At 50.8% G+C, this 24,977-nt stretch overlaps 1 protein-coding gene across 1 annotated transcript in view; it reads right to left on the bottom strand.

The window, feature by feature from the left end:
- ARHGEF17 (Rho guanine nucleotide exchange factor 17) overlaps positions 1-24,977 on the bottom strand; it is a 259,995-nt gene that overhangs the window by 69,250 nt on the left and 165,768 nt on the right. The window contains exon 2 of the mRNA XM_050930300.1: positions 9,016-9,093. Within this exon, the coding sequence (XP_050786257.1) occupies positions 9,016-9,093 (78 nt within the window). The remainder of the gene's footprint in view (positions 1-9,015; positions 9,094-24,977) is intronic.

Genomic DNA, 24,977 nt, shown 5'->3' with positions numbered 1-24,977 from the left:
GATGAGAGGATTGTGGAGAGGTGGAGGCGGGGCTGAGAGCAAGGATGGAGGCAGGGAGCTGATGGTGAAGAGCTTGCTGGGTCTTGTCGCAGCCCTTCACCTTGGGAGCCAGGCGGAGGACACTGACTCTCTGTGCTGTACAGCACTGAGCACATTATCCAGGCTCACCAAATAAACCACCTCCTCAAAAATCTGAACTCCCTCATACACTTTGTGGGGGAGATGGACTGGAACCTGAATCCCAGTTTCAGGATGACAGCCTCTCCTACCTCCTTGATGAGTCAAACCAGAACTCCAGATCGACACACCCTCAAACCTAGTGGTGGGTTTGAAATCCAGACTCTAACCCAGATCCAGGTTTTGCAGCTTGGCTCGAACCTCTAGTTCAGAGAGGTGGCCAGTCTGTCAGCTGACACCAGCAGGACTTCTCATGTGTACCATTGTAAATCACCAATAACACCCCCGAAGTCCACGGAGGTATACAGGGTCAGAGCAAGTACCCAGGGAGCTGGGGTGGGATGGTGAGAGGGAACTGTACTTGGGGTGACTGGCCCAGCCTGCCACCTGTGCTGCTATGGCTACACTTCTGGTTTTAGCCCATTTGCTCGACCCAAGGGAGTGCACATCCCTGAGCTGGAAATCACACCTCCAGCTCTGGTACAGGCAGACTCAAGAACGGGTGTAACTGCAAGGAGTGGCAGGCCCGCGTTATTCAGTTCCCCACCCCCTGAGCGCCACCAAGAAGTCACAATGGAATTACAGCCAAATGTGGGCTTGTGAACTGTACCAATGTAAGGATGGCAAGTCCTATTTGTCGAGGTCCCAGCTGAGATCAGCGCCCCAATGTGCTAAGTGCTGTACATACACAGAATGAGGGACAGGCCCTGCTCTAAGAGCTTACAGGACGGACAAGTGGTGAGAGGGGAAACTGAGGCACAGAGCGGTCGAGTGACCGGCCGATGGTCACACACCAGGTGAGTGGGACAATCAGGAATAGAAGCCAGGTGTCCTGAGTACCTGGCTAGTGCCCTACCTCTCTTGATGGCTAGCTGGACAGACAGCCATGCCCTGCAAACCCCAAAGACACAAAAAGCTGGAGGACTCCTTAGCTGCTCCCACTCCCACCACCTCAAAAGAGCCATCTGCCGTGCTGGAACGGAAGATGTTTTAATTCACTTTGTGGGAACAGGACTGCAGGGTGGTGGAAGGGGACAGCTTGCTCTTTCATTACATGTTCCATTTCCTGCACCAGTCATGCTGGGGGCGGCGTGCTTTGCCGGGCAGCATACATGAATAAGACAAGCACATTTCCAGGAACTTTGCCATGTGAATTCAAGGACTCTAAATGCTTATTAGCCACCTCATCCTTCAAGCCAACCAAGTGCCTGCTCCCTTAGCTTCTGTCATTCTCCATGGTGGATTGCCCCCAGGTGCTGCTGAGATGGAAACTTGCTTCATTACACAGCACCAAAGGGATAGGCGGTCCAGTGTGTGAGCTCCAGGATGCAGGCAGGGCACCCCGAGGGGAAACTCAAACGGCACAAAGTCACGGCTGCACCGTGGAAATCAGTTTGTGCTGCATTGGCCCTAGCCAACAGCCCACTGACTGCGCAGTTCAGTGGTTTTTAGCCCTAACCCCAGAGATCATCCCTCTGTCCTCTAGCTGCAAGAAGGTGGGGGATTCGCGGTGATTTCCTGATCCCAAGAGCAGTTTTGCACCAGCTCCAGAGGGTTCAGAGAGGCTCAGAGACTTTTCCAGCTGCTCTCAGCTCCCAGGGAGCCATCAGGATGCTGGGCATAGCCAAAGGAAAGCAGGCTATGCAGTGTTCCCTCTGATTTTTCCCACCCATGTGAGGAATGAATTTGGTTATGTGCACCGGTGTTTGGAGGTTGTATGTGACACATCACCTTCATATTGGTGCACATAACAAAATTCATGTGGTGGGGGTGTGGCCAAGGGGTTCGAGTGTGGGAGGGGGCTCAGACCTGGGGCAGAGGGTTGGAGTGCAGGGGTGTGAAGGCTCTGGCTGGGGGTGTGGGCTCTGGGTGGGGGAGGGGATGAGGGGTGTGGGGTGCAGGAGGGTGCTCTGGGGCTATAGTGGGGAAAGAGGGCTCCCTCCAGAGCTCTCTCCCCACCACAGGAGCTCTGAGGCTGGAGGACAGGTGCCCCTCCCCCTGCCCCAGCAGGTCCGAGTCGGGGGAGGGTTGCTACGGGGTCGGGTCGTTGCTGGGTCTGGGCCGCTCCGGGGTGGGGGCGGGCCTCACTGCCCTGGCTGCAACTGGGTCTGGGCTGCTCTGGGGCTAGTCCGGCCACGCTGCCCTGGCCACACCTGGGGCTGGCCTGGGCTGTGGCTGAGCCTGATCCAGCTGCCCTGCCCCGGCCACGACAGGTCCGGGCCGCGAGCTGAGTTGGGGCGGGGCGCCGCTCCCATGGCAGGCTGGGGGCTGGGGAAGGGGTGCCCCTTCTCTCCCCCCGGCAGGTCCTCGCTCCGGGCCAGTTCACCGAGCACCTGCGCGGTGCTAAATAGGTGGTTGGGTGGCCATGCAGCTTACTGGGAACTTGGACTACAGCAATGCCTCCTCCCCATCCCCTGCTAGAGGTGCTGTGGGAGGGTGGCTAGAAGCCAGCCAGGCCAGTTCTGTCTCACTGCACTGCTGGCGTGGTGCACAGCGAGTAGAGCAGGGGGCGAAGACTTTGGCCAGTGGGTTAAAATCATTATTTACTAGGGCAGGCACAAAAATAACATGGGAGCAGTGGTGCCACTTAATCACCACCCACGTGCCCACAGACTGGGTCCTGGGCGTCTTTTTGCATTATAAGAGTGCAAGTGCCAAGCAGGAGGCTGGGCTGAGAGGCCTTTCACAATCAGGATCCCTGGAGCAGATTCTGCCCCCTCTGTCATGATATTCTATTTTGGTTCTTTCCCACCACTGCAGCCCCTGAGCGCTCTCAGATGGGTGTGGGTAATGCTCACTGACGTCAGAGGAAGTTGAGCTTGTGTATCTGGGGACAGAGCTGGGCCCTTATTGCTCAAGTGACCAAGCTGCAAAATCCACATCCTGCATCAGCCCCAGTGAAAGGATTCAGGAGTTACGCTTCTCATGGAAACACAATGCTGCAAACATTCACTACCAGACATAATGCTGACTACCACCCTGCTGAACCAGATGGTCCTGTGTTAGGACACTGGAGCAGGACTCAAAAGACGTGGGCCTGCTCCAGACTTGCTATATGATTCTGGGCAAATCTCTTATCTGAGACCTCGGAAAACAGTCTCAGAGGGGTAGCTGTGTTAGTCTGGATCTGGATCTGCATCTGAAGAAGTGGGTATTCACCCATGAAAGCTCATGCTCCAAAACGTCTGTTAGTCTATAAGGTGCCACAGGATTCTTTGCTGCTCGGAAAACAGGTATTTCCTCACTTATTCCAGGCCATTTGCCTCAGTGTTGATCCCCAGGTTGGAATATTTCAGCCCCAAAGAGCAAAGTCTTCGAAAAGTTATGAGTGACTGAAAGCCGGGGGCTTGCAATGAGAGGCCCGGGGTGACCTAAGCTGTGCTGCTCGCTGCCAAGCTGAGGCCAGGATTTTATTTAGGGAGGCCAGTTCCGGCAGAGCATTCCAAATGGCCTGGTGGAATGAGGATGACCTTGGGTGCTTCTACTCACTCAACGGCCAGCTGGCCTCAGACATGGTGACATTTCCCCTTTGTATACATGCCTAGATGACGTGCAGTTCACACGGCTCAGATTATTGGCACAGTTCTCCACTTCAGAGGGAGATGGGACTGATGTAGGGTTCATTTAAAAGGTTAGACTGCAGTGGGGCTTCTAATGCTGCACGGGGGACAGGAAACATGAGAAATCCCCCCCTTTATTTGGGAGTTTAGAATAAAGCTGTTTTCAGTCATTCTGGGATGAGCTTCAGGATACAAGGCCTTAGCCAGAGAACACACTTTTCATCTGGATTTAGGATCTTGCCCATAAATAAGTTCCACTGACTTTAAATCCAAATGGTCTCAGACTAACATCTCTCATTTGCCGTAATCACTGGGGTTGAGTTAACATGTAGTGGGGAATGGAGTGTGTTTAGGGGTTGGAGCAGGAGGCTGGCAGCCAGAACTCCTGGGTTTCACTCCTGGCTATGACACTGCTTTGCTGCTTGACCTTTTGCTAAATCACTTAACCTCTTATTCCCCCATTTATACAATGAGGATTTTTTTTATCCCTATCCTATAGGGCTGGAAGGGACCCTGAAAGATCATTGAGTCCAGCCCTGCCTTCATTAGCAGGACCAAGTACTGATTTTGCCCCAGATCCCTAAGTGCCCCGCCTCAAGGACTGAACTCACAACCCTGGGTTTAGCAGGCCAATGCTCAAACCATGGAGCTCTCTCTCACCCTCCGTCATAATGCCCACGATCTCAGAGAGCTTCTCAAACATTCATTAACTGAGCCTTCCAGGATCTTTGCAAGGAAGGTTAAGGGGTGAAAACTGCTTCCTCCTCTCCTGGTGAGGGATAGACATTGGGCATCCATGCTTAGACTGTGGGAGCTATCAGCTGCCTTCACGAGGTGTTGGCTCCCCTGAGCTGCAATGGGAGCAGATGGGGTTCCCCCCAGCGGGTTTATTCTTACTGCACAAATCTGGGAGCGATTGCTCTTGTGCGTGGAGCTTTCTTCCAGGCACCTCCCTTGTTCAGTGAGTCTAGGGGGCTGTTGGGAGGAGGAGGCATGAACTCTATTTCATCCGACCCTGCCAGTGCCGTCAACGACCTTCTCCAATGCTTGAGGTGTGGCTGTCAGCGAGCTCGCTGAAGGCCTATTGGGTAAAAGCGAGATGGTGCTGGGAGGCTGGGGGAACCAACCAGAAGTCATCATGAAGGTGACATCAGCACGTTTGGTTGAAGGGGCGTGTGCATCATTTGGCATGAGATTTCACGACGCGGGGAGGGCACTGCCACACTGCCAGCTGATGTCGCATGATCACATGGCAGCTGCATCTTGCCTGAAACTTGCAGTCTGGTTCTTTTGCCCGGAGCCCTTGCCAGCGTGGTCGGTAGCTTTGCCAGCTGCTGCCAGGCTCTCTAGGCAGGGCTGCCCCTGCCGAGAGCTTGTTAGGTGGTGAAATGACACCAGTGCTCGGTCTGGAGCAGCCTGAATCTGGTGACCTTCCGAGTACGTTGCAAGGCCCATCAACTTGCCCGGGCATTTGAGCAGGAAGGGGCGCGATGGGACAGGATATGGCGTGACTGCAGGCTGGGTAGAAGATGGTTGATTCGATCTCTGTGGCCAGTCATGTAATGATGGTTCAGATGATGGTGACACCTAGAGGTCCCAATCAAGGATCAGAACCATGTTGTGCTAGGTGCTTACTACAGCGTTAATGAGTGACAATATGCAAATACAATGAACAGCCGGAGGCCAGGGGAGGGGTGGGGGAAGGGAGATCACAATGAGACTATGTGCGGAGCTGATGTTATTTTAGTGCATTTTTTGAACATTCTGTCAAAGGGGCCGAGAGCTTGGGAGAGGCACTTTCTCCTTGTTGCAAGGAGAAATCCTGGCTCCATTGCAATCAATAGCAAAATGTTCACTGACTTCAGTGGGGCCAGGATCTCACCCTATAAATCTAAAGGGGGAATACAACTGTTTCGTGAGCGCACATCTGGTTTCAAGCTAAGTGCCCATATCCAGCCTGGCAGTCCCAGCAGAAAAAGAGAAAGAAATGCTCCTACTGAATGTAACTGCCTGGCCTCAGCCACGTGGCTCTAAGCAGCATGGCCCCACAGAAAGCACCTTGTCACAGCCTGATGGGCTGAAGCAGCTGTGATGAGAACATTCCTAGGCCTGTTAATCATCCCCACAAAGCCAGTGCCTCTCTGAACTCCAAGCCTCCCCTCCCTGGAGTGAGCTCCCTGGGCATCACGGGATATCCCAGGGGAAGCGTTTGTGCATCGTCCGGAGAGCTTATGTTCTGCATCATGCGGTTCTCTCCTAAGCCTCAGGGCTATTTTTTCCCTAGCTCCTGTGCACCGTGGCTCTAAGGCCATTCTCTGAAAAGCAGAGACTTTCTGGCTTGGGTTAGACCAAAGGGTTTTCTTTTACAAAGAAATATATCAAAGCTGTAGCTGAACAAACAGCAGAAAAACCATCCTGCAAGGAACAGCCTTTCATGCCTGCCAGTCACTGTATTCTTGGTGTTGCTGCATCCGAGACAAATCTATCTGCTTCCTTTTTCTCTGGGAGCTGAAGGACTTTTGCTGGTCTCCCACTAAGGAGCTAGGACCTCAGGGGAGAGAATCCGCCCATCTATTCACTGAGAGAGGACGTAGGGGATGGAAGATGCAAAGCCACTGGCACTGTGTTAACACACGTTGTTCGTGTAGTATCCCTCGTCTTGGCTATCTATTTATATGGCCCTCATCACCGTGGTATAGGAGCTCCTCCCAGTCTTTAACATTGATTCTCACCCCACCCCTCTGAGGTAGGCCAGTGCTGTTCTCCTCACTGTACAGACGGGGAACTGAGAGGCGGGAGTCTTGTCTACACTAGCACTTTTGTCAGTCAAACTTTTGTCGGTCAGGGGTATGTAAAAGTACACCTCTGACCGACATAAGTTTCATGGACAAAAGCACTGGTGTGACAGTGCTATGTCAGTTATAGCTACTGCCACTTGTTTTGAGTGGTCTAATTATGCTGGCAGGAAAGTGCTCCCCCATCGGCAAAGAGCGGCTACACAGGAGACCTTACGGTGGTGCAGCTGTAGCGGTACAGCTGTGCCACTATAAGGTCTGCAGTGTAGACAGAGCCTAAGTGACTTGCCCAAGGTCATGTAGAATGCCTGTGGCAGGACAGGAGGTTGAACCTGGGACAGCCAAGTTCCAGGCAAGCACCCCAACATCTGGACCATCCTTTCCTGCCTCTGCTAGGCCAGCCGCTGCCCCTTAGCTTAGATTAGATTGAGCTCTTTGGGGCAGGAATTGTCCTGCTCTGTATTTGTACCTAGCACAATGTGACCCTAATCCTCTACATGCTATTCTGTTAGAAACAAAGATTAAAAATAATGCTCCGTATCCAAAACCCCCATCCTTTGGGGCCGTTTTCATGCCTCACAATGACTAAAAAGGACACATGCCCCATTTCTGCTCCCTGCGCGGGTCCCTTTTAGGACTAACAGTAGCCAGCTGAGCTTCTTGAGCAGCTCACTTCTAGACCAACACAATCTGGACACAAACATCTAATCCATCTCCATGCTGCTGCAAGATTGTCCCTGCTCTGGGGATGTCTCTTCCATGGGCTCCTTGATTAACTTTGTCATTAATATTGCATGGCAGCCTGGGGAGAATCCAGAGGTGGTTTATCCTCGTAATCTCCATAGGTTCCCTCCTCTGTATCAGAGACAAGGGCAACCACAGGCTACATGTGAGATTTCTCCAAGGCCATATGTGAATTCCGTGGGATCTCTACCTTGGCCACCTCTGTATCCTGGCTGCAGCTGGCTGGCTATAGCAGAGACCGAGTGACTTCTTAAAGCCATTGCATTCCCCAGGTCTGTAGGTACACGTCATGGCTTAGCAGCAGTTTATGAATATGAAGCTGGATATCAGCTGCTGCACACCCTACCAGGTCACCCACAGGTGCAGGTAGCTGTTCAAAGTCCTTTCCCTACAGAGTTCATTCAAAGGTCCCTGAGGGCAGCTAGGCCTGGATATACACATTTTGTTCCAAGTGGATAATGAAGATCAGTGTTACGAAGTGTCATGTAACACTGTCCAGAGCTATTCCAGTGCGGACCCTGCAAAGTTAAACACCTGCCTGTCTGGTGAAATCTGTCTGCATGTAAAGACATCTAACATCAAACACTGCACGCCCATCCCAAGGGACAGGAGTCCAGAGCCCCTCTGGAGAGCAGAACATCAGCTATTGTCTGGGGAGGCAGGGCCTCCTCTGAGTCAGGCTGCCGGCCGCGGCAGCACTCGCTGCTGTGATGGACTGCCTCCTCTGGTCCCTAGGCAAGGGAGCTACAGCCATACTCGTCCCACTGGACTTCTCTGCAGCGTGCGACACTGCTGGTCCCCAAGTACTATCCCGCCTCCATGAGCCCGTGGTGGGGAACGGCTCAGGTTGTTACGCCCAGACCAAACTTAGAGGGCCATTCTGGGCCCCTCTTGCTCCAATCCCAGAGCTGTCACTTGTGGAGTCCGGCAAAGTTCATGCCTCTTTCCCAGGGTATCCAACATCTAGGCAGAGCGGCTGGGGACGCAGCGAGGTGTTAGCAGCATGCAGACCGCTCCCAGCTCTGCGCCTCCTTTACACCCACTGGATGCAGCACCACACCCCTGCTTTCTCAGGGCCTGCATGAAGGTTGAGTGTCTAAAGCTAACCCCAGACAAGAGAGAGAGGATGCTGGCACAGGTCGTCATGAGCAAAGCACCCCAGTGCTCTGCTCTCCCCATAGGCTCCCACCGAACACAGAGGCCAGTTCAGGGTCTCTGCCTTGACAGTCAAAGTCCTCCATGGAACTGGTCCTTGCTACCTAAGACATCACCGCTCCCACGATGGCTATGGGCCACATTCCAGCCCTGCAGCCCCAATGACATCCTCAGATGTACAGGAAGGCAGGATTTGGCCCTGTGCTCGCTACTGCAGCACAATGATTCAGACACTGACAATCCTAGTCTAGCAAGAGGCCTGTCCAGCTTCTTTTGAGGTAGGGGAGACAGCAGGATCATTTGCAAAGGGAAAGAGACCAGATAGTATCATACTCACTACCCTGCTTTCGGAGCCATAGCTATGCGCAGCACTGCCCTCTAGTGGATGAATACCTGCACATGATAAAAGCCCCACTATTACTGATAGCTAAAGGACTCTGTTTTTTGGAATGGGTCTTGTGTACCAGCCCTGATGCCCCATGTGGGACACAGGTTCCAATCTCTGCATGCAGTCCATGGGTTTGTGTGATTGATCCCCTGTTCCCCTCCCTGGGGCGGTCTGCACGGACTCGGCAGCACAATACCTGCATCAGTGTGCGGAGGGACTCCACGTAGGACTGTTCTGTATCCAGGAGCGTCATGGTGACATGTTTCCGCATGTCCTGCAGGGAAGGAAAGAGACATGGTGAGAACCCTGGTGATGGCAAGCAATGTGGAACTTAGAGGGCCATGGCTGAACCAGCCCCCGGGAGCCTCTGTTGCAGGTGTCTGCCAAGGAGTACTCCCTCCATGTTATTCTTTTTCAGTACCAGGCCCGGCGGTCAGAGACAGCGAGAGAGAAAAGGCCTGACGGTCAGCATGCTGGGGGCACACAAAGGCCCCTGAATCCAAAGAAGGCCAGGCCCTCTGGCACATCACATGCACCCAGGACGTTTGGTTTATGGGCAAGAGGACGGCACCAAAACCCACCATTTTGGGCTTCATCTGGGCAGTGCAGCGTAGGCCACTGAACACAGACTGTCTGGCTCAGATCTTGCCAACAGAAATATGGCGTCAGCACAAAGACCCAGCTGCCTCAAACCCCAGTGTGACACCCGGAGAAACCCGGTGATGGCAAATGTCCCTCCTCTTCAAGCAGTTTTTTCCACAACCACCTAGTCACCATGGAAGCTCCCCCTTTACCCAGGAAACTCCCCTTGCAGGCTTGTCTCATCACTGGCCCTTTAAATGCAGAAGAGAAGCATTTGCAGCCCCTTCCTCCCTACCAGCTAGTGACTATGCCCATTGGGCCTGATCAGGAGCACAGGACCTGCCAGACTGGATCAGACTCGGGGTCCCTCTAGCCAGGGGCCCATCTCTGACCGTGACTAGCACCAGCTTCAGTGGAAGAAGCCCTGTCTCAGGCAATGATGGGGTACCCTGCCCCATGGAAAGCTTCCTCCAAGCATGGGGGGGTTGATATTCCTTCCACAACTCTTGTTTCTTGTATTGTTTTCTCCACTGCCTGACGCCTTGTGCAGCCACGTGCACTGGGGCCATTTCAGTGAGAAATGCTGCCATTGGCCTACATGAGGAAACAAGGTACAAAGCTGAGGACAATCACTCATTCTGCTTTCCCTTTCTCTAATCAACGTAGGGGGAGACACAGCCTTACAGTCAGGACAGCTCACTCTACCCAGGATCAGCTGGACAGAGAAGAAGGTGAGGGCCGACCCGAGGCCTTGTCCACATGCACACTTGCAGTGCTTTAGCTGAGCCAGTGTAAAACCTTGTAGAGATCGTCTGATTTTGGTTTAAGAGGGGCTTCTTTCAGTTTATCTGAAACTTCTTCCTAATTGACTTAAGCTACAGCAAAATAAGCCTGGTCTAAACAAAAATAATAAGCGTTAGCGCTTCACTTCTACAGCACCCCTCCAGCTGGGATCTCAAAGCATTTCATGCTGGTTAATTAATTAATACTCAGGCTTTGGCGACACACAGACTTGCACTGGTTTAATTAAACGAGGGGTATGGCTACACTTGCAGCTGTACAGCGCTGGGAGTTAAACCTGTCTTCGTACAGCTGAGTAGGGAAAGTGCTGCAGTCTGGCCACACTGAGAGCTGCCAGCGCACTGTCGTGGCTACATTTGCAGCATCTACAGCAGCATTGGGAGCAGTGCATTATGGGCAGCTATCCCAGCGTTCAAGTGGCTGCAACGTGCTTTTCAAAAGGGGTGGGGTGGGGAGGGGTGGAGTGTGACAGGGAGCGTGGGGGGAGAGAGAGATTGGATTTTTGGAGCCAACACTCTGTCAGCATCTGCAAGTTCTGACCCCCTCTCCCACCCCTCTCTCACTCACTGAAAGCAAATAGCAGCCGTTTGTTTTTTTCTCACAGACCAGATAAGGAGCCGCTCTGAAATGGACACCCCCTCCCGCCCACCGGGCTGCTTCTCTCTTCAAGCAAACACTAGCTGTGGGTGTTCCAAAGGGAGCTCCCTGCCTCTGCTCCTTCACAGCAAACAGGAGCTGGGTTTGTTTTTCTGATAAGCAGCTCCAGAAGCCCGGAGTGACAACGGAGGCGAGGCATCACAACAAAACAAAGAGAGTTACTGTTTACACGGGCACCTCAGCACTGCAACAGCAGCACTATTCTCTTTATTCCTCTCATGGAGGTGGAGTACAAGCAGCACTGTAGCCAGGGAGATACAGCGCTGTATGTGCCTTGCCAGTGTGGACGGGGAGTGAGTTACAGCGCTGTAAAGCCACCACCAGTGCTGTAACTCTCAAGTGTAGCCAAGGCCTGGGTTAGTTGAATCAGTGCAACGCTCTATGTGAATGCTCTGATTTCAGTTTAAGAGGGGCTACTGGTTTAGCTCAAACCTGTTCCTAATCCGCTTAAACTAAACTGATGTAAAAATGTCTACATGGGTTTGCAAGGGTTTAAATTCACACCTTTTGTTAAATAACCCAGAGCAAATCCCCATGTAGACAATCCCTCCCATGCTCCCAGGAGGTAGGTATGTTTACCATGTTAAAGTGAGTCACTCTAGGTTTCATAGTGAGTCAATGCAAGAGCTAAAGAAGACAGGAGGAGCCCAGATTCCTCTCCTCTCAGCACTAAACTACTCTCCCTTTCCTTCAAGCAAAACCCTACTCAAGTAGGTTGTTTATAGACCAAACTTTGTACTTTTAATGGTGCTGTCAGCCCCTTCCTGGTATATTTACTCAGTCTTTCCATTTCTTGGTTTCCCCCTAAAAACCTGCAGGCATTGTAACCAACCCAGCTAGCCATAAAATCACAACCATGTGCTGCAATGAGTTATAGAAGAGAAAAGAGAAAACTAAGAAATCCCAACAGATGTCAGACATACTAAAGAATAAACCTCAGAGAAATCACACCACATCTCTTTAAGCACCGCCTGCTCGCTACTCTAGTGGACAGATCAAGACCCCAAAAGCCATTTCTTTTGTGATGCGCCCTCACTCCCACCCCATGCACACACACAGACACACTAACCCACGCTGCATGTGTTATGCACCTTAGCAATGAAGTACAGGGGAGAAGAGCGAGACCAGGAAACCCAAATGACAGTCCCTAAGCTTCCCCTCTTACAAGATCATCTTATCTTACCCGGTTTTATCTCTTAGAGCCCAAATCTCAAAACACTTATTCAAGGTAGAAGTGGTTATAACTTTGTTACTATCACTTTTCTAACCTGTTATTACTGCACTGTACTAAGTGCAACCCTCGGTGTTACGCATTTTGGGCCCATAGTTTCTAAGCAACTCTGTTTATACTTGGGTCCCATTTAGCGCAGAACACATTGTTGACAGATAACAGCTAATGATTAAAAATATCAATTATAATAAAGACAAAATATAATAAATACAAATGAAGGGCGGTTCCAAAGAGGATGGAGCTCGGCTGTTCTCAGTGGTGGCAGCAACGGTCTCAAGTTGCAGTGGGGGAGGTCTAAGTTGGATATTAGGAAACACTATTTCAGTAGGAGGGTGGTGAACCACTGGAATGGGTTACCTAGGGAGGTGGTGGAATCTCCTTCCTTAGGGGTTTTTAAGGTCAGGCTTGACAAAGCCCTGGCTGGGATGATTTAGTTGGGGTTGGTCCTGTTTTGAGCAGGGGGTTGGACGAGCTGACCTCCTGAGGTCCCTTCCAAACCTAATCTTCTACGAGTCTATGAATCGTAATGATTATATTTGCTGATTCCAAGACCAGAAGGGACCACTGCGATCATCTAGTCCATGGGTCGGCAACCTTTCAGAAGTGGTGTGACAAGTCTTCATTTATTCACCCTAATTTAAGGTTTCGCGTGCCACTAATACATGTTAATGTTTTTAGAAGGTCTCTTTCTATAAGTCTATAATATACAACTAAGCTATTGTAAATAAGGTTTTTAAAATGTTTAAGAAGCTTCATTTAAAATTAAATTAAAATGCAGAGCCCCCCCCCGGACGGGTGGCCAGGACCCAGGCAGTGTGAGTGCCACTGAAAATCAGCTTGCGTGCTGCCTGTGGCACGTGTGCCATAGGTTGCCTACCCCTGATATAGTCTGACCTCCTGTGTAACACAGGCCATGAAACTGCCCCAAAATAATTCCTAGAGCAGAGTTTTTAGAAAAACCTCCAGTCTGCATTTAAATACTGTCAATGATGGAAAATCTACCATGACCCTTGATAACTGCTCAATGGTTAATTACTCTCACTTTCAAAAATGTACCCTTATTTCCAGCCTGAATTGGTCTAACTTCAACTTCCAGCCATTGGATCGTGTTATACTTCTCTCTGCTAGACGGACAAACCCACCTAGATACTTACAGACTGTGATCAAGTCACCCCTGGACCTTCTCTTTGTTAAGCTAAGCAGATAGACTCCAGGAGCTCGATCACTATACGGCAGGTTGTTTAACCCTTTAATCATTCCCATGGCTTTTCTCTGAACCCTCTCCCATTTATCAACATCCGTCTTGCATTGTGGACACCAGAACTGGACGCAGGATTCCAGCAGTGGTCACACCAGTGTCAAACACAGAGGTAAAATAATCTTTGACTCAAGATTCCCGTTTATGCATCCTAGGATCACATTAGCACTTTCGGCCACAGCGTCACATTGGATCTCAGGTTTAGTTGATTATTCTCCACGGCCGCCATAAATCTTTCTCAGGTCACTGCTTCCCAGTGCAGAGTCTCCCATCCTGTATACACTTAGCTGTATTAAAACACATTTTTTTCCTTGTGCCCAGTTTACCATGCAATCCAGATCGCTCTGAAGCAGTGACTCATTCTCTTCATTATTTACCACTCTCCCATTTTAAAAAATGTTAAATTGCAACAGAGCCAAGAACCAATCCCTGTGGGACTCCACTGGAAATATACCAGCTTGATGATGATTCCCTATTTATAATTATATTTTAAGACCTATCAGTTAGCCAATTTTTAATCCATTTAATGTATGCACCATGTTAACTTTATATCATTGTGGGTTTTTTAACTGAAATGTCATGTGGTACTAAGTCAAATGCCTCACAGAAGTCTAAGTATATTATGTCAACACTATTGCCTTTATCAATCAAGTTTATCATCTCATCAAAAAAAAAATTAAGTGTGACAGGATCTGCTTTCCATAAACCCTTATTGACTAGCATTAATGACATTACCCTCCTTTAATTCTTTATTAATTGAGTCCTGATCAGCTACTGCATTATCTTTCTGGGGACTGATGGCCAATGATTACCCGAGTCATCCCATTTATCTTTTTAAAAAATTGGCACAACTTTAGCTTTCTTCAAGTGTTATGGAATTTCCTTAGTGCTCCAAGATTCACTGAAAATCAACATTAATGGTCCAGTGAGGGCCTCCCCAGCTCTTTTAAAACTCTTGGATGCAAGTTCTCTGGACTTGCTGATTTAAAAATGACCTATGTTAGTAGTGTCTGTTTAATATCCTCCAGATACTAATGGAACGGAAAGAGTGTTATCATCACCCTGTGATGAGTCTATATCATTATCTGTTTTTTTCCCCAGACACAGAACAGAAATATTTATTAAACACTGTTGCCTTTTCTGAATTATTACTGATAATTCTAGCATTTCCATCTAGCAATGGACCAACAGCATTGTCAGGATTCTTTTTGTTCCTATTATATTTTAAAAACTCCTTCTTATTGTCCTTAACTCGACTGGCCTTAGATTTCTCCTTGTGCTCCTTGGCTTCCCTTATCAATTTTCCACAATTCCTAACTTCTGATTTATATTCATGGCTATCAACTTCATCTTTCTTCTATTTGTTATATATTATTCTTTCACTTTTTACTATATGGAAGCATGACATTCTCCTCCCTGCTCTAATGGTGGCTAAGTCTTTTGACCCTTTAGGGCATGGTATAAAGCTGCTCTGCTGTATTTAGGTTCTTATGTGGCACTCATCCCCATGGGATCTGAGTCCTGATTTTCTCAGCCTTTTCTAGGAAGGGAGGTGATTTCAGGGTATGTATATAGACCAAGTGAGAAGTTAGGTTTTTTGACATTACCCATTAAGACTTGATCCAGAGATCAATGGGTAGACACCCAATAGTAAGTCACAGGCTTGCATGGGCCAAAGAAATGTCTCATGAAGTGAGTGCGCCCTGATTTCACAGCTGTAAACTGATACTTAAATCAAAATTCTAAACACAAAACAGCCCTTTGCTGGCTTAACCAAAAGGTGCAGTCAGAGATAGGCACAGGCCAGGCTTCTTGGGTTAAGATCCTTTCTCCCCAGTTCCAGCTTCACCCAGAATTGGCCTCTGGAAGAAGCAGCCAGACCTTTTTATCTTGCCTGGTGAGCCCTGATTGGCTCCTGCCTGAGAACCAATCCTCACTGCTGCTGCTCTTGGGCAGTCCCTCTGGGCAGCCCTTGGAGGACTGAACTCCCTGCTCTTCTTTCCCAGACGGTCACCTTCCGCTGGCAGGGTGTGCCAAAGTCGTGGGGGTGGGGGATGTCACAGGGCTTCCTTGGGCTTTGGAAGTGACCCTCGATCTGTGTATTGTTCTCTGGGCCCCACCTTTTGCATTCATTGAGTACTCAGCATGAGAAGGAAATGGTCTATCAGTGCTCTGTGATGGGGGCAGACACCCAAAGACACAGCTCGGTGCCATCGTGTAGTGTCACTGCCAAGCCCCCGTCGACCTTGCTCGTTAAAGATACAGCACAATAATAGCCACGTTAGTGGGCTCGATCCTGCTCTTGTTATTAATGACAGAAATTCTCCTGTTGATTTCAATTGGAGTAGGTTTGGTTATTTATGCAGGCCCTACAACGATTTGTGCCCTGCTATTTATTGCAAGGCCAATGAGTCAGCAGGAGCACAAGTTAACTATCCATCCTTATTCCCTTATATGAGGGGACGGGGGTAATTGGTTTGCCTCCCCTGAGCAGGGAGGTTTAGCTGCCAAAGTCAAATGGATCTGGGGGGCTCCAGTGGTGATCAGGATTACGGCCCTATGGTGATGGCAGGGCTCCCCTGGCTAGCAGCTGCCCCTGGAACACCCCCAGCATGGAGCAGAAAAGTCAGTACAACCCCAGGCTATACAAACTTTAAAGCTCCACCCATTTATAGGGATGATGGATTCACAGCTATTTCCCCAGCTCCTTTCCTATTCCCTCCTGCCCGTCCCTTCACTCTCACCTCTCTTGATACCAAACCATATGGGGGCCAGGAGGCTGCGATGCCGCAGAGCTGGTTCGTCGCTGTCAGAAACCAGCTTGGCTTGCATCTCAAATTCTGGCAACTTAGCCCCAAGACAAAAATCTTGGCAAGGCCTCTTTAATTCCCCCACTGGATCTGGCTCGCTCCTTGTATGATGCAGAAGAATTTTGGAATCTTAAATCAGAGGCTGGAACAGATGGCGGCGGATTGGCTTACAGATGTGTGCATTAAAAATCAAAATATTCTGCAGTGCCCAGGGACCATTCCCTAGGCAGGGAGTTTTGCACCACTGATACGTGTTGGAGCAAGAGCCAGGAGGCCAAGAAACATACTCTCCAATGAGGGGAATTCTCTGTGACATGACTCCACTGTGACTGGGATCCATCTGTAGGAACCCCCCCCGCCCCCCGTTCATCTTAATGCTCTGGGTAAAGAGACCTCTCCATCGAATAAAAGTGAGAGAGGTCAGCAAGCCTCCAAACCCCCACGGACGCACAAGCTCTATCAGACATTCCTCCAGCAGGACCATCCTGCCAGAAGAGACACTGATTTAAGCTAGTATAAAAGTAAATGCAATGGATCATCCTAGACTTTACTACAGTCTGAGCAGATGAGGGGTCAAAAGTGTATCTTTATCAAGAGTGGAGTCTTCTAGTGTCCAGAGGGAGCGTGTGCGTGTGTGAGAGTAGGTTTCTGGACATCCAGGATATACGTGTCCAGGATACCTCAGAATGAAAAGCAGCAATAACAATATCAACCCGCTGTACTGCTCTAGTGCCTCTCATCTGTACAAATTAGCTCAGTAATTTACTAAGCCTCACTCCAACCCTCTGTGCAAGGAAGTTATTATTATACCCACTTCACAGATTGGAATGTTAATGCACCAAGCACCCAGTCACTCTGATTCAAGTCTGTGACGCCGACTTCAGTGTGAACAGGGTTGGGTCCTATGAGGGCTGCTCAAGTTGACACATTAGGTTAGTGGCAGAATGGGGAACAGAACCCAGGAGTCTTGATTTCCACCTGCCCTGGCTGCCAGATGCCAGTCACTCTGTGGTAAGAGTTCAGGCTACCGCTAATGAAACATTTAGCACAAGGTTTTCGAGAGGGCAGGCCTAACCGCGCTCAATGGCCAGACTGCAAGCCTCTGTGATGCAGTGGTGGGGTGTTACCCACAAGCCTGTAAGGACAGTTTTGGATTCCCTGCAAGCACAGGTGGGGCATACGAAATAATACGTTAAGTCTCTCAGTGACTAGGGCTCCTCCCCTCTTCAGAACCATGCTGGGCTCTAAGGACAGTCAGAGCGAAGTGGCCCGATCTACAGAAGCAGTGGTGCAGGAGGACTGAGCATAGTGCTGGAGCCATGCCGGAGCCATGTCCTGTATTTCAGGCACTGGAGTGATGCTCTGGACTGCTCTGGCAGCACTCCACCCCGCTCCAGGAATGCTAAGAACCCTCAATCCCAGCTTTGTGTCTGTCCTTCCCCCACACGCAGGTTCTCACAGAATCCTGCTGCCTCTTCCCCTGTGGAGATGCCCCTCAAGCGGTGCTCTGGGGCACCCGTCCTGGTGTTCTGCACAACGAAACAGATGGACAGCCAAGCACCAGGGGACGAAGGGGTCATACAGGGAAGAGGACTATTCCCTTTGAAAGCTGGACAGCCACCGCTCCACAAATCTCACTTAATGTAACACAGAGCTTGATAAGTGTACGACTGGGATTATATGATGGGGATGCCTGTGAGAGGGGACTGAACCCAGGAGGTCCCTTCCAGTCCTACATTCCTGTGCTCCAACCCATACTCTCCTTTGGGGTCCCCCTTGTCTCTCCCTCTCTCCAGCACCTCAGGACTTTGTCATGCTAGTCTTTACACTCAGGAAACATCTAGAGGCTCTTACACGGGAGGCAGCATGTCCTAGTGGACAAAACACTAGCCTGGGACTCCTGGAGACCTGGCTTCTATTCCCCAATCTGCTGGATGACCTTGGGCCAGTCATGGGACTTTTTTGTGCCTCAGTTTCCCTATGTGTAAAAAAACCCAATGATTTTGACCTTTTTTGTGAAGGCTGCCCACAGTGATCCCTTCTCAGAGACTGCCTGCCTCCACCCTTCTGCCTGATCTCTTCTCAGCTGCACCAAATTTGTCAGAGCAAGGCTGTCAAGTCAGTGCTGCACACACCTTAGCTTAGACTAATGAATGGTGCTAGCAGCAAACAAAGCCAGCCACAGGTGGCAGAGAAGGCACCACCTGATAATGGCTGCAGAAAGGAAGCAGCAGCAACATAGCCATTATTCACTTAAAATCACTTCATAGGAAGTATGAGTTTGAGGAAATGGCCCCTCCACACTTTCAACCTATTTCTTCTTTTGGCTCCTGATTGCCCTGCTATTTGCACATTAAAAAAGCCACCAGGAACTTTTAACTAGCCCGGCTCAACACAGAAGTGCTCTTTCTAGTCATCCTTTTGCAGCAAGAAATTGAGACACCAATGCTCATTTCACGCCGGTTTCACATCAGTGCAACTCCACTGACTTCCTGGAAGGATGCCAAGTTTACACTGGCGTGAGATCAAAATTAAATCAGCCGGTGTAAATGGTCATAGCTCCATTTGGGCAATGGGACAGTCGCTGCTTCCCTTGAGAGCCTAGTCCACCCGTCCTTACTTCAACCAAGATTCACTCCCAAATTCTCGTTCATTTCATTTCACCTCCTTCCTCCAACTTCTACCCACTTTCGCCCATCTTGAGTCATTGCCCCTCCAGTGTTCCCAGCGTCCCGTACCACAGGCTGTGACCAGCCCAGATCTGCACACAAAGCACTCAAACATCAGCACTTCAGCCCTTGTGACAGTGCTGGCGCGGAACGAGGGGTTTGCTGCTCAGATGACAGAGGCCCATGTGAGGGCATTAGAGCAGCAGCACCTTGCTCCCTTACATGCTGGCATTGGCTGTGTGGGGATTTAGCGACAGTGCAAATAAATGGGGAAGTGAAATTGCTCCTGCCAAAGAAAGCTCAGAGGAGCTTTGATGTGTCCAGCAGGCACTTGGAGCCACACCAGCAGGCGGGAGGCCTGCAAAGAGCCCACTGCACTGATTAAATGCCTCTGAAAGAAGTAGGCAATGGGTAACAGCCAGTGTCCCCTCCGCCTCACAGATTTGCAACAAGCCCCTTTTCATAGACTGGAGTCACCTAAGCTTTGCCTAAAGCCGGGCAGCACGGCCTGCCTGGCACGAGCCAACAGGTCACCCTGATTCGAATGCCACCCAGCATGCTGCAGCAGCCTTGATATTCCATACGGCAACGGGGCTGGCGGAGATTAGAGACGCCACCACGGGAGAGTCCATCTGGATCCGGGTCAAGATGGGGAATCCAACGTGAGGGGAATCACACGTCAAGCTTGGAACTGCGGCCTTGACCTCTGTTCTAAAGATAAAGGCAGAGCAAGGCAGGCGGCAGAAAGCTCCAGGCTGGGCTCAGCCCTGGGCCGTACTTTGGCAATGAGTTACGGGCAGGATTACATCTCTCCCTTTTGCCGAGACACTTCCCAGCCATTTGTTACTCAACCCAGGGCCTTGCTGGATCCCCACCTGCTGTAAGACAATCACACACCAGCCGTGACCGGGCCAGGATTTTCCCACCTTGTTTCTGGCCACACAGACCTTGCTACCATCCATGCCTTTGCCCCTTCCACATTAAGCTGCTGCAATGCGCTCTCCATGGGGATGCACTAGAAATCGACTGGGGACCTGCAGCTATTTGGGCAAATGGGGTTTTTCATTAGGAGCATGTGACCCCAGTACTCCCTTCTTGGCACTGGCTGCCTGCAGGTTCCCAATGGAGTCCAAGATGTGGTTGGTGACCTAGGGAGCCCTAAATGACCTTAGATCCCCCTCTTTGTGACACCTACTCCCCTCTGCTATGTCATACATATTGCCCCAGCAGCATCTGCAGAGCCAGCAGAGTTGCATCTCCCTTGATTCAACAGAGGGAGCTTCTGGTAGGGTGTTTTCCCAGAGGGATCTGAGAATTTGGAATTCATTGCATCCAGGATCTGAAATACCCCAGATCTGTTGATTTTCAGGGCATGCAGCTCTTTTCTTAGGCTTGGCCCACCACTTTAAAGCAGCCACCTCTGGGGAGGAATGCAGCAGCTGTTTATGGCCCCGACTCAGCAAAGCACTTAGCCAGAAGCTTAATTTTAAGCATATGCTTGAGTGCTGTATTCATCCGGGCCTGAGAATGTTGTGTTCATTTCACTAACAGGGGAAATATAGAGACTAATTGACAGATTGTAAATATCCAAACTGAAAGGTGGCTGAGACACAAAGAACTCAGACCTCGGCTCTTGCCCAAAAGGTTCAGGGGTCTTTAATGATCAAACATGGCCCCATGGTCTGTATTCATCAGAGAAAACAACACCTCCTGCAGCACAGTGACCCCTGACGCCCCACCAGGCGGGAGTCAGTCCTCACGCAAAGGGAAAAGTCCTACCTGATGAGTCATTTATTCCAATCCAATTCTCCCTACCTTGCTGGAAAGTTGCAGCCCCGCAGCAGGGTACACTCCAGAACATCAGCAATGGAAAGCCTCCCGCAGGGCCGGCCAACCCCCATTGAGAGCACTCCAGCGGGAAAGCATAGCTCCAACTCCTGCCCGGTGCCTGTTCACGGGCCTCGCTCCTTAATTATCAATTAAAAGCTTCTAAACACACCACTGGGCTAATCTGATGTAATTATTGGATTAATTACATGCCGAGGACTAATCCAAGTGTTCGGTTTAAGAGGTGCTGCTGCTGCTGCTCCAGGCCAGCCATGTGAGTCAGCCCCGTGGCTGTTCTCCAACCCACGCAAACAGCCCGAGCTGCAGCAGCAAGCGGCCTCGCGGGTCTCTGGCAGAGCAGTGAGGATCTCGGCCACCGCGGGCTGCTTGCCTACAACCTGTGCTTGTGTCTGGACAGCCTCTCTCTCACACTCCCAGGGAGGCGGGCCTGGGTGAGGCTCAGTGAGGCGCTCGGGATTGGGCCAAGCGCTATGATGGGCTGCATGCTCACACAGGGGAGGAAGAATCTCCCCCCACCCCCAACACTCCTGTATGGGGTACCCCAACTTGAGATCAATGATAAGTGCTGCACACCCGCTACTCCCCTGGGAGCAGGTGGGCAGCGAACTGCTGCAGGCTCGGGGAGGAGGGGACAAGCTAGCAGCAAATCGCTATTCCCCTGGAGCACCAGGGAAGCCAGGCGGGGACTGTGCCTCCAAGGAGCGTCTGAGACAGCCTGCCTCCCAGCGGCTATTCCTGTAGCCCCCGCGTTGCCCCTGCACCCCGCTCAGGGTTGGGCCCCATGTTATTCAGTTCAGATCACCCACTGGTCCTGGATCTCTGCTCTGGACATGCAGGGCCATCAGTGCTTGCCTGGCCTGGAGGGTCTCTCGCTGCCACTGGGTGCCACAGGCACAGAAGACATACGCCGGCCTCCTCGAAGGCCTTGCCCAGCCACCTAGCCATCAAGGGAACTCGGTCCAGCGCCTCGGTCTCCTTCAGAGTCAAACACTAGAGAAGGGAAAACCAGAGGCATCCAGCCTCACAAGGCTGCAGCCAATGCACCGAGGGTGCCCGGGACTGCCATGAAGCACTCAGGTAGGGAGAGATGTCATGGCAGGGGCTGGACAAAGGAACCAACGCCCCCCAGGAGATCTGGAGAGCCCTAGGAGATTGGCAGCAGCACAAAGGGGAAACTGCAGATTCCAGGAAGGCAGCTCCTGGAAAAGGCATTGTGGGGACAGGATTATTCTGAACGTCTGTTCACCCACCCACCAAGCCTGTCTATTCAGCTACCTGCATTTCTAATGCCCCCTTCTCCAGTGCCCAGGAACCTGACCACACGTAAAAGCCACATGGCATTTAGCAGGCACAAAACTCTCTGCTACTTGCCCCATTAGAACCCCTGTTCCGCAAGGGGTGGTGGAGACCTCAGTGCTTATCTTCCGGAGAACGTCATTGGCTTCCGGTGCTTACAGGGGCGGGGGCTCAGAGCAGCCCAGGTGATGCTGCAGACGCTCAGATCAGGGATCCAGAGCAGGGGGAAGGGCAAGAAGGAGAAGGTCTGACAGGTAACAGTGATCAACGTTGCAGATTCCTGCTACTGCTGCCAGTATTTCAAGTACACAGGAGAAAGTGACGGCAAACTGACTGCCCCTCTCCCCTCCATTATAACGGAGATCTCAGGTGGGCACTCTCCTGGGATGTCTCAGACAGGAACACAAGAACGGCCATACTGGGTCAGACCAAAGGTGCATCTCGCCCAGTATCCTATCTTCCACCAGAGGCCAATGCCAGGTGCTCCAGAGGGAATGACCAGAACAGGTAATCACCAAGTGATCCATTCTCTGTTGCCCATTCCCAGCTTCTGGCAAACAGAGGGTAGGAAAACCATCCCTGCCCATCCTGGCTAATAGCCATTGATGGACCTATTCTCCATGAATTTATCTAGTTCTTTTTTGAATCCTGTTACAGTCTTGCCCTTCACAACATCCTCTGGCAAAGAGTTCCACAGGTTGACTCTGCGTTGTGTGAAGAAATACTTCCTTTGGTTTGTTGTAAACCTGCTGCCTATTCATTTCATTTGGTAACCCCTGGTTCTTGTGTTATGAGAAGGAGTAAACAACACTTTCTCATTTACTTTCTTCACACCAGTTATGATTTTATAGACCTCTATCATATCCCCCCTTAGTCGTCTCTTTTCCAAGCTGAAAAATCCCAGTCTTATTAAATTCTCCTCATATGGAAGCTGTTCCATACCCCTAATCATTTTGGTTGCCCTTTTCTGAACTTTTTCAAATTTCAGTATATCTTTTTTGACATAGAGTGACCAAATCTGCATGCAGTATTCAAGATGTGGGTGTACCATGGATTTATATAGAGGGAATATGATATGTTCTGTCTTATTATCCATCCCTTTTCTGATGATTTACAACATTTTGTTAGTTTTTTTGACTGCCGCTGCACATTGAATGGATGTCTTCAGAGAACTATCCATGATAACTCCAAGATCAGTTTCTTGAGTGGTAACAGCTAATTTAGACCCCATCATTTTCTATTATGACAAAGTTCCTCCTCTACCTTGGTGGGTCCTGCACTTATTGGTGGATTTGCTTGCCTCGCAGACTCACCCTGTGGGTCGAAAACAGCCCAGAGACCTTCCCCTTTGGTAGAAGCCACAGTCCAGGTCCATTCCTCCTGTGTTTGATCAGGAGTTGGCAGGTTTGGGGGGAACCCGGGCCCGCCCTCTACTCCAGGTTCCAGCCCAGGGCCCTGTGGATTGCAGCTGTCTATAGTGCCTCTTGTAACAGCTGCATGACAGCTACAACTCCCTGGGCTACTTCCCCATGGCCTCCTCCAAACACCTTCTTTATCCTCACCACAGGACCTTCCTCCTGATGGCTGATAACGCTTGTACTTCTCAGTCCTCTAGCAGTATGCCTACTCACTCTCAGCTTCTTGCACGCCTCTTGCTCCCAGCTCCTCGCACACACGCATGCACACACTTCCTCTCCTCTGGCTCCCTGGCTCCCTCTGGCCTGACTGGAGTGAGCCCTTTTATAGAATCAGAGAGGCCTTAATTAGAGTCAGGTGCTTAACAGCCTCACCTGACTCTTAGCAGGTTAATTGGAGTCAGGCAGGAGCGTCGCTAGCTTTTTTGCCACCCTAGGTGGCAGAAGGTCCCGCCCTCGAAATGCCGTCCTCAACAGAGGCGGCGGAAGGTCCTGCTGCCGCGGTCGTCGCCCCCCAAATGTTAGAGTCCTAGGCGACCGCCTAGGTTGCCTAATGGGTTGCGCTGACTCTGGAGTCAGGTGTTCTCATTAGCCTGGAGCAGCCCCTGCTCTGGTCACTCAGGGAACAGAAAACTGTTTATCCAGCGGCCAGTATATCTTCCTTCTACTACTCTGCTGTTCCCAACTGGCCAGGGTCTATCACTCTATGTATAGATGGGATTATGTTTTTCAGTGTGCATTATTTTGCATTTATCAACACTGATAAATTAGGGGAAGAAGCAAAGGAAATTCTGCACGGGATGTCAAGATGTGCTGACATGAGTAGCCCACGCAGGCTTGGACTCGACCCTGCAAACACCTAGGCCTTTAGATCAACCTAGCTACACTGCTCAGGGCTGTGAAAAATTTCGGGCTCCGAGCGCCATGGGTAGGTTGACTTCTCCCGCACTGCAGATGCAGCCAGGTCTGTTGATCTAGCTACCACCTCCCAGAGAGGTGGATTAACTATACCGAGGGAAAACTCCCTTCCATTGACACAGGATGTGTCTACACTAGGGCTTTGCAGTGGTGGAGCTGCAGCGCTGCAGCTGTGCCACTGTAGCAGCTGTCGTGTAGACATGGCCTCGCACATGGCTGGCCTTGTTACCGTGAGTGCGGAGATCAGTGGGGGCGAGGTGAGCAGGTGTGTGTGTATCTGTGGCACTGGGGGCTTGGACAGCTACTGCACGTGCAGAACCAGCCAGCAGACTCTCTCCCCAGATCAGGTCCCACTGGAGGAAGGGAGAGGTTCAGGGTAAAACAACCGACTTTAACTTCCGGAGTTTAACAGATCCTCAGCTGGTGTCAATCAGCATCGTTCCACTGACTTCAACACGGCTCCACCAGCATGGGATCTGGCCCGCTTCAGCATTGATAAGAATCCTAGGAAACCTGCACACACATCTTATCCCATTTGCCTGGAGATGAACAACGCCTTCCGGCAGCCTTTTCTGCTATTGCCCCCGCACGCAGCGAGGACGCTGCCGAGACTTCAAACACGCTCTCTGGAGGAAAGCAGCCGGCGACTCTGACCAAACGCATGCTGGAAGGG

This window comes from Gopherus flavomarginatus, chromosome 1, assembly GCF_025201925.1.
Source record: "Gopherus flavomarginatus isolate rGopFla2 chromosome 1, rGopFla2.mat.asm, whole genome shotgun sequence".
Lineage (NCBI taxonomy): Eukaryota > Metazoa > Chordata > Testudines > Testudinidae > Gopherus > Gopherus flavomarginatus.
The sequence above is the reverse complement of the archived record's forward strand: the minus strand, read 5'-3'. Positions and strand labels throughout refer to the sequence as shown.